General features: G+C 36.2%; 2 protein-coding genes and 2 pseudogenes across 2 annotated transcripts; all 4 read right to left on the bottom strand.

Annotated features, from left to right (window-relative positions):
• Positions 213–1910, bottom strand: LOC104747624 (annotated as a pseudogene).
• Positions 4509–6262, bottom strand: LOC104715714 (putative F-box/LRR-repeat protein 21). The gene is made up of 2 exons (XM_010433101.2): positions 5898–6262; positions 4509–5296 (listed from the first exon to the last, which is right to left on the bottom strand). The coding sequence occupies exons 1-2, from the start codon at positions 6245–6247 to the stop codon at positions 4711–4713; spliced, it is 936 nt and encodes a 311-aa protein (XP_010431403.1). The 5' UTR covers positions 6248–6262; the 3' UTR covers positions 4509–4710.
• Positions 8495–8944, bottom strand: LOC104715582 (annotated as a pseudogene).
• On the bottom strand, positions 17479–17832 carry LOC104747601 (putative F-box/LRR-repeat protein 23). Its single transcript, XM_010469264.1, has one exon. The coding sequence runs from the start codon at positions 17830–17832 to the stop codon at positions 17479–17481; it is 354 nt and encodes a 117-aa protein (XP_010467566.1).

Genomic DNA, 18826 nt, shown 5'->3' with positions numbered 1-18826 from the left:
TGGGCCTAGGCCCATATTTAAACTCATCCGTAATTGCATCGTTCTCACCTCTCAAATCTCACAGTTGCAATCACGCGCTTAGAAAGTTCAATAGGAAATAACAAGTACTGTATCCTGAAACTTCGAAGTACAAAATAGCGATAAGAGACGAGTCATAAACGAAGACCAACAAAAGCAACATGTTCTCTGCATTGTTCAGAAAGATTCAATAACTACCAATAATGGTCGATGGGATCATAGCTGGGGGCATCAAATATAAAGGTACCACCATATGGGTGACCAGCAGTTGAGTCACTGGGGCGTCTCAAATCTTTGATCCTCTCAGAACATCGCTTCCCTAGACTCCCGGTAAGGTCAACGTTGAAACACTTGCGTAGATCAAGGTGTTCCAGGTGAGGACAACCGTCAAGAATGGCGTTCAAGCCCACATTCGTTAATATGTTCCCGAAAAGCTGGAGATGACGTAGTTCAGGCATGCTTTCTGCGATGGCTAGAGCATCATCATTGTTAAACTCATCATCATTGAAATTGGGGTCAGGCTCGGAGTTTAGCTTCAACGTCTTCAGATTTGGACAAGACTTGCCTACAGCTCTCAGAGACTCTCCTGACAAGGAGCAGTGTGAAAGCTCGAGGTGTTCCAATCAATGGAAGTTTCACAACTGCTTCGATAAATCCATCGTCTGCTATTGGATAGCACATTATAAGTCTTAGGATTCTCAGATTACTCGACCTGCAAAATAATTGTTTGTAGAAAGGTTATAAACATAATCGAATATAAAGAAGAAGAAGAACGACAAAGATGCAAAAGAACTTTTTTTATAGCACATGAAAAGCCTGAAGTCAATCATTTAAACCTCAGAAACATAACAATAGTAGATTCAAGTGGATATATTCTACTTCAAAATGGAAGAGCAAGAGATTTCACAAACCTGAATTTAGAACACATTATTATTAAAACTACTGATTCAACAAATTGATTTCTATTTAAAAAGAGTGACACAATGATTCTCGAAACACATCATCACAAGGTAACAATAATTTCCCCAATTTTTACTACTCACTGAAACTACTAAGATCTTCCATTCTAACCTTAGAATTGGCATACCCTATTCAACAAGTGAAATCAAAAATTCTCATATAAGGAAATCAAAATTTCAATGAAGGCACTTAAGGAAGTCAAAAATATCCCTTAGAGAAAACAAAAATAGGTGTGGTTTTGAATCACACGAAAAGGGAGAGATAGAACCTGTCGGCAATGTACTCGAGGAGATCATCAGTACCAAAGTACAAAATGTCAATCTCAACCAAACCGCCCTGGCTACGATCAACTGCATGACGACACATGATCTCAAGGTCGTACCCCATGGCTCCCAAGTCTCCGAGGTTGTCCATGTCAATCTTGCGCCACATCGAGGGGTCTTTACAGACTTGACGCCAAGATCTGCACACCTTCTGAGCATTTTCCAGTATATCAATGGAGGTAAGCCGGCCAAGGATCGATGATATCAGTTCTGGTGGAAGTTCCGCCCAGTTTCTAAGCTCTTCGTCATTTATCAGTGTAGAAACAGAAGTGGACGACGACGAAGAGGAGGAAGTAGTATCTGATTATAAAAAAAATTCAAATGTAGTGAGAATTAAAGTAGTTTTGGATCATTGAACTTCCGTCTTTAATTTATAATCAACGAACACAGAGATAAAGAAAACAGGAACAAGTTCATAAGTCACTTGCAACTGAGCATAACAAGCACAGCAAAGTGAACCTGTCTCTGCATTGTTAAAAAGAATTCAATATCTACTCCCAACGATAGTCCTTGGTACCTGAGTCATAGCCGCACATAATGTTATTGTTATAGCCGCCGATTAGGTCAAAGCCGGCCATAAGGTCATCGCGGTCCATAAGGCCATTGCCGCCCATAATGGCATACTGGTCAAGTAGACAGGGTATATCATCATATGAATACGTATCGAGTACACTGGTATCATATGGGTAATCAGCTGTTGAGTCGTTGGGGCGTCTCAAAACTTTGACCTTCTCCAAACAACGCTTCTCGAGATCCCCTACAAGGTGAATGTTGGAACACTGACGTAAATCAAGATGTTCCAGATGAGAACAGCCGTCAAGAATGGCGTTCAAGCCCGTGTTGGTCAGTGCGTTCCCTAGAAGCTGGAGGTGGCGTAGTTTTGCGATTGTGTGATTACCTATTTCCTCTCCAATTAGTACGACGGACAAAGGAATCGCAAAACTTCCATTGCTTGATCTGCAAATAATTGTGTGTCGTCGAATTAAATCATAAACTAAGAACAACAACAATAAAGAGAAATTTTCAAAGTACTATAATCAACTCATGAGCATGTAAAATAAAAAGAGCAGATAATGCAGTGTTACGAGCAATGCCACGACTAGTACAAGGCTCAAAAATGAAACGATCTAGTAATGCTTAAGCAAGTACTATATCATATACTGTCTATGGTAAGAAATCTATAAGCTGATGATATTGTTCTTTATGCTAATAACCTAACTACTTGTTTTAATTTAGCCAAAAAAAACACCTAACTACTTGATTTCATGAAGCATGAAAAAGGATAAGTGTAATTAAATTCATATATATATATATATATATATATATATTATATGTGCATCTAATATACCAAACGTAGAGTACATAAAAGAAAACTTTAAGTTGCAAGGCATATATAACATTCTCGAGTAAAAGTAAAATGACTACGCAAAGTCCATTGAAATCAAATAAAAGCTGATAATCTTTGTATGCTAAAACGTAAAACCTAACTTGTTGTTTCCGCATTAACCATGAAAAGGTTAAGTAATTAAGTATGACAGTAATGGTGTCAAACAAAACAAGACTCGATTGTACAATGTGAGAAGTAGAACGAAGGATTATTTCCTATAAAAAAAGGCATGAACATATTAAAAAGGATTATTTCCTAAACAAGACTCAAGTCACTTCAAAATAAAAATGAAACTTTTTGAGTCGTAAAACATTAAAAAGGCATGAACATATTATCCTATTATAGGATTCTCAAACAACGTTTGTGTCTACCGACACATTTTGTGTCTAAAAGCCAACAATTTTCCTAAATAAAACAGCATTTGAAGATTTTAATGAAACACTTAATTCAAACATAGCGTGCTTGAGAGTGGTAAGAGATATATAGAGAGAAGATAGGTTGACCTATCAGGGATGTACCGGAGGAGATCATGTCGACGAAGTTCCCAGTGTAGATTTCGACCAAACCACCCTGGCTGAAATCAACAGCGTTACGGCACATGCTAGCTAATTTCAGCTTTCCATGGTTTTCTAAGTTCGTCATGTCGATTTTCCTCCACATCAAATGGTTTTTACAGACGCGTCGCCACGGTCTGCACACCTGAGCGTTGGCCAGTATCTCAACCACGCTTAGACGAAACTGGATCGAAGTCATCAACTCCGATGGAAGCTCCGCCCAGTTTCTTGGCTCTTCGTTCTTCAGTGGAGGCTCCAAAGCAGACAACGGCACAGATGAGGAAGACATTTTTGAAGATAAAAAAAAAAATAGGGTTATCAATTCAGTACTGTAATAAGAAGGGGTGAAGTGTAGTTTTTTGGAACCTTTCCGCTTCCGTCTCTAGTTTAAAAATTAGGTCTACGGACTACGTACAATAATAAGACTCATACTGGATAGCTGAAGGAAGACTCAAGCAAGGCCACACGCACATATAGCGAATAGCACTCATGCGCTAATTATGTTTGCTTTGATTTTCTAATTAGGTATCCTAGGCAAAATACACGCGCTCGTAAAACATTTACCACCACAGTATATCTTGGACTCCATTCAATTTTAGTAAAAGAGCTCAAAAGTATAGCTCGGTTTGATTTTACGTACATATGTCTAATTTAATAAAATACAATTATAGATGAATGTGGTTATTTAGATCACATCTCCAATTATATTCTTCTATGTTTTTACTATAAAATAGAGTAATTCAAAATATACAATAATATAAAATATGAATGTGGTTATTTAGATCACACCGCAACTATATATGAACGTAGAGAGAGAAAAAAAATGAAACATGAAAAAGTTCATAAGTTGGCATTGGCAAGACCAGCATATCTATATATACAACATCTTTTCTGCATTTTTCATAAAGATTCAATAGGGTAGTCAGAAATATAGTTACTGCCACCTTAAAATTATAGTCAACCTCAAAATGTAATCACCGCCATATATTTTACAAAACCATAATCTAAATCAAAATTGACGAAACTGGTTCATTAATTTAGCTATGTTCATAAGTATGAGACCTAGAGCTCTCTTGAGCACTACTACATTCACAAGTTTTTAGCACCATTGGATATCACACTCGAAGTCCAAGGCATCTTACATTACTTGTTCTAGACAAATAATTAGCTAAACCTTAAACTAGGAAAACTTTATGATATTTGTTCGGGTCAAAAGTATAATAATAGAAATAATCTCATAATAAAACACAGCCGATAAACATTAATGTATACCCACTTAAGAAAAAACCATTCAATCGTTGTCGCAACTTATACATTCACGCACAAGCTTAAAAGTTCAAAGGAAATAAGGTCTTTGCTACTAGCAACATAGAGAAAAGAGGAGACATGAACGACTGCATAAGTTGACAAGACCAACAAAAGAAAATTGTTTTTAGAGAGATTCAATTGCTAGTCCCCAGTACCTTGCTCAGTCGTAGTTGGCCACGATGTCGCTATCACTATCATAGTAGTCAAAATATGAGTCGTCAAAATCAGAATTGACAAAAGTGATATCATATGGGTAATCAGCGGTTGAGTCGTCTGGGCCTTTGAACTCTTTTATCCTCTCCAAACATTGCTTCTCAAGATTTCCGACAAGCTTAATGTTGTAACACTTGCGTAAATCAAGGTGTTCCAAGTGAGGACAACCGTCAAGGATAGCGTTCAAGCCCGTTTCAGTTAATCTGTCCCCAAGAAGCTGGAGGTGGCGTAGTTTGGGCATGCTTTCGGCGATTGCTAGGGCATAATCATCATCACCTTTGACGTGAATCGGACTATAATTACCTAACTCATCAAACTCATCAAACCCATTAAACCCTGACCCTGAGGAGTTTAGCTTCAATGTCTTTAGCTGTGGGCAAGCATGGCCTATAGCTTTCAAGTTCAGTCTAAAACATGTGTGTGAGACCTCAAGGGTTTCAAGCAATGGAAGTTTGGCGATTGCGTTCACAAGTCCTCCGTTCGTGATAGGTGTGAAGAACATTTGAATTCCAAGACTTCTCAGATTCCTTGATCTGCAATTAATTGAGTGTAGAGTTAAATCATCAACTAAGAAGAACAATAAGGATTAGACATTCTCAAAGTACTAATCAACTTAGAAGCATGTAAAATAAGAAGAGCAAAGAGTGACGTCTTACCAGCAATGCGTTTGGGACGTCTATTAATTACATGGCTTAAAAAATAAAACTCTAGTGGTGCTTTAAGCTATTCTATGTGATAAGAGTTCTATAAGCTGATGCTATCTTCTCATATATGCTAATAACCTATATATGATGAGAGTAACGGAGTGACACAAGACAAGACTCGAACAATGTGAGAACTAGGACTATTTTGTATCCTTCAAAAAATAAAACTTTATGTTGCAAGGAAATTAAGTAAATGACTATCCAAAGCCATTACTCGCAGATCGCCAGATCCAGTGAAAGGATAAACAAAACAAAAAAGAAAAACAACAAAATTTTAATGATTATAAGTTAAACCAAATTCTTGCCCTAATCCACATGGGAGAGAAAAAAGGAATTGACAAACACAATTCAGAGACACTCGGACATTTTGTGTCTAACTAACTATTCCCAGACAATGAAATCAAATAAAAGCCATAAAACAAAAGAGAACCTATCGGCGATGTAAGCAAGGAGAGAATCGGACGAGAAGTACTCAAGGTTGATCTCGAGCAAGCCGCCCTGGCTGAGATCAACAGCGTGACGGCACAAGGTATCGAAATCCAAATCCTTCAATCTTCGGTTTCCCAGGTCTCGCATATCGATTTTTTGCCACATGGAAGGGTCCTTACAGATGTGTCGCCACGGTTTGCACACCTTCTGAGCGTTTTCAAGTATCTCAACTGCACCAAGTCGGAGCAGGATCAAAGACGTAACCTCCGACGGAAGCTCCGTCCAGTTTCTCGGCTCTTCTTCCTCTCTCATCATCAGCGGAGGCACCAATGTAGAGGAGGAGGCAGACATTTTTTTGAGGATAAGAAGTGAAAGTGTAGTGTGTTCGGACCTTTTTATGGCTCCCCCCGTCTCTAATTCAAAACTAGGTTTACGTAGTATTTTGTGTTTGTGGTACAATTCATGCCACGTCTAATAATTAGACTCAACCTTATATTTACATTTTATAAATATAATATCTATTTTTCTTTAAATATATGAACAAAACCTAGATAAATACTAAACAGCTAAAATTAAAATTTTAAATGATTAGATAAAATAACTAAGTGACTTTCTTTATATAAATAACAACATTTATTTTTAATTTGATTTAAGTTTGAAATGTGATAAAAATAATATATTTTAATTTAATATCGATCTGCCGGTCCGATCTGTCGGTTCAACCACCAGTTCATGAATTTTTAGCGAGTTTTTTTGGTTCCTTTAGAGTTTTTATTTATCCGATTTTTAAAGATAATTCAGACCGAAATGTTTACCGAATCGCGGTTGGACCGATCCGGTCCAGATTTAAAAGCATTGTCGATAGCTGAAGGAAGGTCAAGCAAGGCCACACGTATATAGCGAATAACACTCACGCGCTAATTATATTTCCTCTGATATAGGCAAATTACATTTCCCACCACACCACTGACTGATATTGTCAATTTGTCATGAATAGAATTATCTTGGATTCCATCCGATTTTAGTAGGAAATCAAACAAAATGTGGAATAGAATCGTTTCTATTTTAATAAAACCTGTAATTCGGTTTGATTTTGTTATTGCTTTGTAATTTAATAGAATTAAAAAATGGAAAATGAGAAAACTGAAAATAAAAGATGTCTTTTTAGAAAAGTTTGTTCATATATTTGGTGGTGAAAAGTTTCTACAGCACGGGATGATACATGTTGTAATTAATTTATGTATATTTCGTATGCATAAAATATTCTGGTTGATGTGTTTTTTATAATTTTGAAATTTTAAATAGTGTTGAGTAGTATATTTGGTTTACTTACATTAAAAATGTTAAAACATATTTAGATAAGTACATTGTTTAGACATGGTTAATTCTTTGCATGATACAATGATCGTTTTGCAGTTAAGCGATAACAGTATGCTTATAGGTGTTAAATCCAAATATCAGATTTTAATTTGGTTTTAGTTTGGACTATTGCACTTATATAACCTACATGTAACTATTTTAGAATGGCAAAGACATCTCGTCCCATCCCGTCTTGTCTTGTCCCGTCCTGTTTCATCTCGTCCTTACCTGTAAACGTTTTAATGTCCCATAACTTTTCTCTTTTAAATAATTAACTATTAGACAATTTCTATCGTCCAAAATTTTTGATTAGGAACATAACTAAATTTTGTGTTTTTCTCACATTTTTTTACATCAAATTTATTTCCTTCTGCAATAGCATAGTAAATAAATTTAAAAGATACTTATTAATATTCAATTTTGCATAAATATATAGTAATACAATATAGTCAACCAATTTTAATTATTGAGTTTTAGAGTTTTAAATACTTATTTTAGGGTAATTACTATTTAGAAATACAAATATACATTGAAATTTCTTTGCTTCTTTTTTGTTTTTTTTTAAATGATTTTTTTTTTCTTAAACAACAAATGTAATCCATGAAATAGTCTATTTTTATAAATATATATTATTTTTATTTATTATTACAAAATATATTAGTTACATAAGATCTTTTTAAAGATATTTCTTGCATATCTTGTGTTTTAGAGAGTATTTACAAATAACTTGATTTTAGATATATTTTATATATCCATTAAAATAAATTTGAATTGATTTTTATTAATTTTACATATCTTATATATTATCTTGCATATTTTGTGCTTTAGAGAGTATTTACAAATAAGTTGATTTTAGATATATTTTATCTATCCATTAAAATGAATTTGAATTGATTTTTGTTAATTTCACATATCTTATATATTAATTAACTTTATATTATTAACGCTATAAAAGCAATTTTGTAAGATTCAGAAATCTAAATATATAATTTAAATAAAAACCATTGAAAAAATCAGTGGCCAAGATTGAATTTTATTTTGATAATCAACGGTAAATATTTGGAGAGATATTCGGGTCAACTAATTGGATATTAAATGACCCCCGTGTATCCAACTTAATTTGAAAGGTTAGAGAATTGTATTTCAATGATATACTAATATATGAATAATTATTGAATACTAACCTTTTTATTTAAAAACTACCAAAACAAAATCATAGTCCAAAAATTGGTCCATGAGTACTCCTGTTTTAATAGTATAGATGTTTTATTTTATTAAAGAGCATACATAAATCTGATAATAGATAAATCACTGATTGATTATCTATCAATGTTTGCAACAACATCGTCCATCAACACACTGTCCATCCTTGTACTTCATGAAGATACAGTCATACCAGCATTCATAGTTTCCATACATTTTTGTACATGGTCTAGTGCATGAATCATAGTTTGATGCTTCAATCACTACAACACATGTAGAATTTATGTTAAAAGAAAAATTAAAAAAACGGTTTTACATTTTTTCTTTTTAAAAAATAAATTTTATATTCAATAGTTACATTTAAAATAAAATTAACATTTGAAGAATAACAACATACCTGAGGAAGCCAAGACGCCAGAGTTGGACAATGAATTTATCAAGATCACTACAAGAAAAAAAAATAACATAAGTTTTTGTGATACTCATTATTTTTGTTTTTACTGTTAATTACTTTTCTGTTTCTAAGAGAAGAAAAGAATAAGTATGTGCTTCTCTAAATCCTTACAGAAATCTCTATTTTAGATAACTCTCTAGTCAACCTAGTTATTTAATTTCATTTTTATTTTTTGTCAAAAGTGAATCTTCCATATTATGCTGATAACATTATTGTGGTGGTATATATAAAGTTAACTTTTATCTCTTCTCCTTCTTCCATATCATCATCTACTTAAGTAATATTAAATATTTTTACATAAAAAATACTATTTTAAATATTCATTAATTACATATTTACCACTTATAATTAATAATAATACAAATAAATAAAAAACGAATTAAGAAAAATTAATTAAAATTTTTAAAAGTAAAAAAATTAATATAAATTGTTTTAGTAAGTAATAAAAACATAACTATATAAAAATGAATTAAGTAAAATAAATAAAAATTTTAAAATAGTAAAAATAAACTATGAATTTGTTTTAGTAATAATTTTATTATTCAAATTTTAACCAAAAATGATCATATTCCAAAATTTAGAATGAGTTAATGAGTTTAAGAATGGAAGTAAGATTTCAATGTATGGTGGAGTAAAATTTTTTTTATGTATTTCTATTTATAAAATTCTAAACATAAAAAAAATTGAAATGAAACATTAGTTTCTAAGAAACATATACTACAAAAATTTATTATTAAATTTCATTTTAAAAAATTAAAGATTAATCACTCAACTCAAGTTAAAAGTTTTGATCTAAAGCGAAAATATTGTAAGGGTCACACTTTTTTTCGGGAAAACTATAAAAATAGTTTTTAAAAAATAATCCATCTAAAAAAATAAAATCAATGGTTACAAAATATATAAAAAGAAAATGATATGTAGCCCGTTACAAAAGTGACATGTGATTTGTGGTAGCAAATTTCAAAATGCATATTATCAATTGGAGCTACAATTCTATAACGTGATAAAAATATAAAATATAAAACAAGCTTGAGATTTCATCAAGTTTATCAAATGTTTTTAACCCAAAACATTGGCAGAAACAACATATTTAAAGTATACTATGTTTTTTTTTAAAAGACGAAGTTGAGGTTGCATCACAAAATTAATATATGAGGTTTTAGAAAAATATGTAACTTAGGTTAGTGAATGGATATTCATTGGCGGGTTTAATAGTTTTACCATCTAAGCATTCTTGACTTGGTCAAAATTTTTATTATTGTAGGTGATGCACTTGGACAACCCCGTTGTAGCGACATAGCACTAAATTTTTTCATGAAACTTTGTATATTTTTGTATTTAATGTGGGATATTGATATGTTTAAATGATCTCTGTAATTAGGTCAACGATCGACATTCGATGTTAGAACTTTTAAAAAGATGTTTCATGGGATATGAATATGAAATGAACTTTTCTAAAGATAAAAGGTAAGAAGATAGTCGACAATATTGTTTACTCTTCCAGTGAGGTTATTAAGTTATTTTTTTATTACCACTTGGTATATTGTTAATTTTCTAGAAAAACGTTATTGTGACACTATACAATATATGTTATATATAGATTAGTAAAATAAGTATGACGTTTATATAAATTTATAGTTTAATTTCCAAATGATTATATTTATATTTAATGATTCTTATTGATAAAAAATTTAAACCAAAATCTTGCGCAAATAGATATAACAAAAAAATATTATCTTCAACAATATATATATTATATATCAGTTAGTAAAGTACATTTAGTGTTTATACAGATTTATACTCAAAAGTTTGAATGATTATATCTATGCTTAAGAATTTATATTGATAGAAAATATTTTTAACTAAAATCCCGTGTGTGCACGAGTACAAATTTTAGTTTAAAATATAGTTACAGATTTTCATACGAGGCATACACTCAGTCAAAGATGTTTTTGGTAACCATTTAAGTAATATTGTTGATGACTATCATTATGTATATTATATAAATATATATATATATATATATATTTACCATTAGTATATTATTGATGACTATCACTATGTAACCTATGATCAATGGCGTGATGGCACATGTTAGCTAAGGAGTCAGGCCTTCCATGGTTTTAAATTTTCTATTCATGTTTAATTTCTCATGATGAATAGTTTAATTGAATGAAATGGTATGCAAAATATTAAACTTTATTGCACATGCATGTCTTCTAAACGGGCACAGAATTAGAGAAGATCAAAATAAGGACACACTGCAATTACGAACGTAGAGAAAAAAGTGACATGAACGAGTTCATAAGTTGGAGATCAGCATAAACAACAAGTTTTCTGCATAAAGATTTAATATCTAATCCGAAATCTATGTTACTGGCACCTTAGAAATCATAGTCGACCTCCATGTCACCACCACCATATAAGTTGCATGCCCAAGTCATCTCATCTAAATCAAAATAGACAAAATTCGGTATCGGGTAATCATCAGTTGACTCATTGGGGCGTTTAAAATATTTTCTCAATATCACTTCTCTAGATTTCCAACAAGGTTAATGTTGAAACACTTGCGTAAATTAAAGTGTTCCAAGTCAGGATTGTTATCAAGAATGGTGTTTTTAAGCCACTCTCCCTTAGTCTTCTTATTCTCAAGAAGCTGGAGGTAGCGTATTTCAAGCATGCTTTCACCAAAACTAGTGCATGATCATCATTAACTTTTAAGAGAGAATAACGGAAGCAATTTAGCTTCAATGTCTTTAGCCGTGGACAAGAATCACCTATAACTTTAATATTCAAGTATGGCCATGAGTGTAAGACCTAGCTCCTGAGCACCAGTAGATTTATAAATTTAAATCAGCCGATCACTAAGAAATAAAAAACCACCGCATCGTTTTTGTCGAGCTACACTCACGCTCTCAAAAACTAAAAGTTCAAAGGAAAATAAGGAATTTTAAACAACCAAAGTATAGTACGAACATAGAGAAAAGAGGAGACATGAACGAGTTCATAAGTTGACAAGGCAAACAAAAGCAACATGTTTTCAGAGAGATTCTAAAATCTGGATATAGAATCTGCAACCAGGACAGGCTGGATATAGAAAATATACCTGAAATATGATAGTAAAAAGAAAAGAATTTGTATGGTTCTAAAAATAGTACCTAAATTATATGACATCTGAGCAAATCTCATATTTAATTTTTCTTTGCTTATGAGACCTAGACAAGAATGACCTATAAATTTAAAACTTAGCTATGTCCATGAGTATGACCTAGATATAAAGGAGAGAAGGATACAAATGTAATTAGTGCTTATGGAAACCCTATTGTATGAGACTATATATATTGTACATTCCCTAATGAATAAGATACGCTCAGTCTTATTATGGTATCAGAGCTATAGAAGGTTAAAACCCTAAATTTTTTTTTTTTTTCTCTCGCCCGCTGCTTCTTTCTCTCGTCTTCTTCTTCCTTTCTCGTTCCTCTGTCGATCATGTCTGCAACTTCTGAAGTCGTTGCCCCCGCCGATGCGTCATCTCTCGTTAACGTTAATATGTCTAACGTTACGAAGCTCACATCTACTAATTTCCTGATGTGGAAACGTCAAGTTCATGCCTTATGCAATGGCTATGATCTTGCCGGTTATCTTGATGGTTCAACGCTCGCCCCTAATGCCACTCTTACCACCGACGGCACCACCACCGTTAATCCTGCCTATAAACATTGGCTAAGGCAGGATCAGCTACTACTCTCGAGTCTTCTTGGTGCTATCTCCTTATCGGTGCAGCCTCTTCTCTCCAAAGCAACTACATCGGCTGAGATCTGGAGTACTCTTACCAATACCTATGCTCAACCGAGTAGAGGTCACATTCTTCAGATCCGTGAGCAGCTGAAACAATGGAAGAAGGGTACTAAATCCATTGAAGACTACTTCAATGGCTTTACCACACGTTTTGATCAACTGGCGTTACTTGCTAGTCCGATCCCGCATGAAGACCAGATTGACTATATACTTGGTGGTCTTCCTGATGAGTACAAACAAGTTACAGATCAGATCGCCGGACGTGACACACCGCCGTCACTTATGGTTCTCCATGAGAAACTCATCAACCAGGAGCTAAAGATTCAAACGTTGCTCACCGCATCCTCGTCTATTCCGGCCTCTGCGAACATTGCTTCTCATAAAGGTCACAACACTCGGGGTCATCAGCAATCACGTGGAAACAATAACATGTCCCAACAACGTAACCAGTTTCAGTCTCGTTCCGTCTCGCGTGGTCGTGGTTACCAAGGGCGTTGTCAGATTTGTGGCGCACACGGTCATAGTGCACGGTGGTGTTCTCAGCTGCAATCCTCTGGTCGTGGTTACTCTAACTCTGGCGGTGGATATCAAACTAGTTCACCACCTCCGTGGCAGCCACAAGCCAACTTTGCAGCAACTCCTTCCTACAACCCGACTCCCTGGATCCTCGATAGTGGAGCTACACACCATTTGACTTCTGATCTCTCCAACCTATCTATACATCAGCCATATAATGGTGGTGAAGAGGTCAAAATAGCTGATGGTTCTGGTATTCCCATAACACAAATGGGTTCTGGTTTGCTTCCTACTCCATCTCGCTCTCTTAAGCTTCAAGATATCTTATATGTCCCTGATGTCTGCAAAAATTTAATTTCGGTATATCGCTTGTGCAATAATAATCAAGTGTCTGTGCACTTCTATCCTGCGTACTTTCAGGTGAAGGATCTCAGCACGGGGGTCCAGTTACTCCAAGGCAGGACTATGAATGAGTTATATGAGTGGCCGGTTACACGCACTACCATTTCCGCTTTCTCGGCATCACCATCACCAAAAACCGACCTCTCATCATGGCATTTCCGACTTGGGCATCCTACGATCTCGACTTTAAAAGCTATTGTTTCAAATTTTTCTTTACCACTTTCAAACACTTCTCAAAAACAATTGTCGTGTACCGACTGTTTGATCAATAAAAGCCACAAACTCCCTTTTTCTACAAACACAATCACATCATCACACCCTCTTGAATATCTTTATTCTGATGTGTGGACATCACCAATTTTCTCTATTGATCAGTTCAAATACTATCTTGTGATTGTGGATCATTACACAAGATATACGTGGCTATATCCCTTGAAACAGAAATCTCATGTAAAGGAGGTTTTTATAGCTTTTAAAGCCTTGGTGGAAAATCGTTTTCAGAGTCGAATCCAAACGTTGTATACGGATAATGGCGGTGAATTCATTGCGTTACGGTCCTTTTTGGCGGCTAGTGGTATATCACATTTGACAACACCGCCCCACACACCGGAACACAACGGTCTTGCTGAAAGAAAACATCGTCACATTGTTGAGACGGGTTTGTCTCTCATGAGTCATGCATCGGTACCGAAGACGTATTGGTCCTATGCGTTTGCTACAGCCACTTATCTTATCAATCGCATGCCTACGGATGTGTTGCATGGTATGTCTCCGTATGCTAAATTATTCAACCAGTCACCCAATTATCAGAAACTGCGTGTATTTGGCTGTACGTGTTTTCCATGGCTCCGTCCGTACTAGACGAACAAACTTGACGACCGTTCTACTCCGTGTGTTTTTATTGGGTACTCTCTCACCCAAAGCGCTTATTTGTGCATGGAGCTCACAACTGGTAGAGTGTATACATCTCGTCACGTTCAGTTCATTGAGACGAGTTTTCCGTTTCGCTTGTTGACACAACCGCCACCGTCGACTGACTCGGCTACGTCATCACCACCGCATGCCCCCGTCAGTTATGTGCCCTCGCCACTCACTCATTCCCCCTCGCCGTCGTGCTCGGATCCTCACCCAGTGCCACCCACCTCGCCACCGCTTCCTCCAGTCGTGTCTCCTCGGTCTTCGTCTGAATCACCGTCACAGGTACGATCTCATAACTCTTTATCGCTTGAGCTGCAGCCATCCTTGTCCGATAATGCACCAAACATTTCCCACTCAAACCCAATCCTAAGCCCAACAACAATAGGCCCAAATACTTTACAACCATCAACCCCACTAAATTCGACCTCTCCCTCACATTCAGGCCCAATTTCGAAAAGTCCAAGCCCATTACAATCTGGTCAATCTGCTTCCCTATCGTCATCTTCTTCCTCGCATCCACCGTCGCCAAACACATCCTCCATTGCCTCTCATCAACAATCCACACCAGACCCTCAATCCCCATCACCACAACCTCATATAATCCAACCACCATCACATCCTCAAAATATACATCCTATGCGAACAAGAGCCAAAAACAACATTACCAAACCAAAACAAAGGCTTAATCTTTTGGCTGCGAAATCTCCGGTGATACCCACGACTGTGGCTCAAGCGCTTAAAGATCCTAATTTTCGTAAGGCTATGACAGAGGAGATCGACGCACAGATGCGACACCGCACATGGGATCTGGAAGCGCCTGATCCGTCGCAGCATGTTATACCTTGTAAGTGGATTTTTACTCTCAAATATCGTACTGACGGGTCCATTGAAAGGTACAAGGCGAGGCTCGTTGCTCGCGGCTTCAATCAGCAGCAAGGACTAGACTATTCGGAAACCTTTAGTCCGGTCATAAAATCGACTACTGTGCGGCTGGTACTTGAGATTGCGGTTAAACGAGAGTGGAGCATTCATCAGGTTGACATCAATAATGCGTTCCTCCAAGGTACACTCAATGAAACAGTTTATGTCTCGCAGCCGCCAGGATTTGTGGATCATGATCGCCCTCACCATGTATGTAGACTCCGGAAAGCTCTCTATGGTTTGAAACAAGCTCCTCGAGCTTGGTATCAAGAACTGCGTAATTTTTTGATTCAACTCGGTTTCATAAACTCACTCTCGGATACGTCGTTGTTCACATACAAACACAATCGGGAATTTCTTTATGTCATGGTCTACGTAGACGACATCATCATTGCTGGTCCATCGTCTCTGGTTAAACCGTTCAATGCCTCTCTTGCGTCTCGTTTTGCACTCAAAGATCTTGGTCCTCTAAGCTATTTTCTTGGCATTGAAGCAATCAGAACGAAGCAGGGGTTACACCTGATGCAGCGAAAGTATATCACCGATTTGTTAGCACGCACGAACATGCTTGGTGCGAAGCCAGTGGCGACACCGATGTCCCAGTCACCGCTCACGTTACACTCCGGGACACCTCTTGCTGATGCTAAAACATACCGCATGGTTATTGGGAGTTTACAGTACTTGGCGTTTACCCGTCCAGACATTGCCTTTGCGGTAAACCGTCTCTCTCAATATATGCACCAACCAACCACGGATCATTGGCAGGCTGCTAAGAGGATTTTACGTTATCTCGGTGGTACAGCTTCTCATGGTATTTTTATTCGCTCGGACTGTCCTCTTACTGTCCATGCTTTTTCAGACGCTGACTGGGGTGGTGATAAAAGTGATTGCATCTCCACAAATGCGTATATTGTCTACTTTGGGGGAAGTCCGATTTCGTGGTCCTCCAAGAAACAGAGGAGTGTCGCTCGTTCCTCCACCGAGGCGGAGTACCGTGCGGTTGCAAACACAGCCTCGGAACTTCAGTGGATATGCTCACTTCTTTCAGAATTGGGCATCACCTTATCAGCAGCACCGGTTATATACTGTGATAATATGGGAGCTACCTATCTTTGTTCAAATCCTGTTTTCCACTCAAGAATGAAGCATATAGCAATTGATTATCACTTCGTCCGTGGCTATATTCAATCTGGTGCCTTGCGTGTCTCCCATATCTCGACACATGATCAGTTGGCCGACGCTTTGACAAAACCTCTACCTCGGCCACGTTTTCAAGAACTAGCTTACAAGATTGGAGTCAAGTCCCTGTCTCCATCTTGAGGGGGTGTATAAAGGAGAGAAGGATACAAATGTAATTAGTGCTTATGGAAACCCTATTGTATGAGACTATATATATTGTACATTCCCTAATGAATAAGATACGCTCAGTCTTATTACTAGAGCTCTTGAGCACCCGTAGTTTTGCGACGGCATTCACACGTTTTTTTTAGCAAACTGAAAGTCCAAGACTTCTTAATTAGATTACTTGATGATTAGACAAATAATTAGCTAAACCATAAACTAGGAAAACAAAATTCTTCACAGTACGACTGATTTATGAATCGATATTTGATCCATAAAGTATAATAATAGAAATAATCTCATAATAAAAGTCAGCCGATCATTAATGTATACCTACTTAAGAAAAAATCATCCAATCGTTGTCGCAAGTTACAGTCACGCACTCAAAGCTTAAAAGTTTTAAAGGAAATAAGGTCTTTGAAACTACCAACCAAGTACCAAGTACCAACATAGAGAAAAGAGGAGACATGAACGACTTCATAAGTTGACAAGACCAACAAAAGCAAATTGTTTTAAAAGAGATACAATACCTAGTCCGATAATAGATCTGTCAACGGTCCCTCAGTCGTAGTAGACCTCAATGTCGTTACCGTTATCTTTTTAGTAGTAGTCTTCATCATATGAGTCATCAGGGAGTCTGAACTCTTTGATCCTCTCCAAACATTGCTTCTCAAGAATTCCGACCGTTGGTGTTGTAACACTGGCGTAGATCAAGGTGTTCCAGGTGGGGACAACCTTCAACAATGGCGTTCAAGCCAGTGTTAGTTAAGCTTCCCCCCAACAAGCTGGAGGTGGCGTAGTTCGGGCATATGCTTTCAGAGATTTCTAGGGGATAATCATCATCACATTTGTTGCGATAACATATGTAGCGTGTCAACTGTGGGGAATCTAGCTTCAATGTCTTTAGATGTGGGAAAGCGTGGCCTATAGCTTGTAAATCCTGTGTAAACGCTGAGTGTGAGACCTCGAGGGTTTTAAGGAATGGAAGTTTTGCGATTGCGTTCACAAGTCCTTCGCTCGTCATCCTTTGATGGAATATCTGAAGTCCAAGACTTATCAGATTCCTTGATCTGCAAATAATTGCGTGTCGTCGAGTTAAATCATAAACTAAGAACAACAACAATAATTAAAGAGAATTTTTTTTTAAGTACTAATTAACGATGAGCATGTAAAATAAAATAAGCAAATAATGGAGTGTTACGAGCAATGCGTTTGGGACGACTATTACAAGGCTCAAAACTGAAACTCTAGTGATGCTTAAGCAAGTATATTGTATATGGTAAGAAATCTATAAGCTGATGATATTGTTCTTGTGCATGCTAATAACCTAACTACTTGTTTTCATTAACCATGAAAAAGGATAAGTAATTAAAGTATGATGAGAGTAATTAACGGAGTTTTGGTGCTGCATTCACAAGTTATTTTAGCACCATTGGATAGCACATTGGAATTCCAAGGCTTCTTAGATTACTTGATTATATATTAGACAAATAATTAGCTATACCTTAAACTAGGAAAACAAGATTCTTTTTTTTTTTTGATAACTGTTAATTATATTACCAAAAGGAACTTGAGGTTTACAAATGTTAAAGAAAATAACTACAGCCCAAAAAAATATATTAAAAAGCTGTAGTTTACAGGAGAAATAAGCTTCCGAAAGGAAATGTTCGATTACAATACCCGACTATCCTTAGTAGAGGTGTGCTAGCCATTTGAGAAGTAGCCTTTTACCTTGTTTGCTATGTTGATAAGCTAAGAGGATGTCCCGGATTTTTCTGTCAAGAAGTCTGAACAACGAGTCAGGTGAGTCAGATGGACCACCATGAGAACGAGAATTGCGTTCCTTCCAGAGGAGATAGATTGTGGCCTGGGAGACCAATTTCTTGAGCGTGGAGGGTAATCCTGCCGAATTACCTAGGAGCCAACTGATCAAGGTTTGCCAAGATGCAAATATGAGGTTCGGGAGACCTAGTCTAGAGAACACTAGACCCCACATATGTTGAGCATATGCACAATGC

Source organism: Camelina sativa, chromosome 2 (assembly GCF_000633955.1).
Source record: "Camelina sativa cultivar DH55 chromosome 2, Cs, whole genome shotgun sequence".
Lineage (NCBI taxonomy): Eukaryota > Viridiplantae > Streptophyta > Magnoliopsida > Brassicales > Brassicaceae > Camelina > Camelina sativa.
The sequence above is the reverse complement of the archived record's forward strand: the minus strand, read 5'-3'. Positions and strand labels throughout refer to the sequence as shown.

Bases quoted from the DNA above. Each gene is read 5' to 3' on its own strand.
- LOC104715714 (XM_010433101.2), bottom strand. From the start codon at position 6,247: ATGTCTGCCTCCTCCTCTACATTGGTGCCTCCGCTGATGATGAGAGAG. The intron at 5,297-5,897 runs GTTCTCTTTTGT...AATTAATTGCAG, and splicing joins CTTGCTTACATCGCCGATAG to ATCAAGGAATCTGAGAAGTC.
- LOC104747601 (XM_010469264.1), bottom strand. From the start codon at position 17,832: ATGACGAGCGAAGGACTTGTGAACGCAATCGCAAAACTTCCATTCCTT.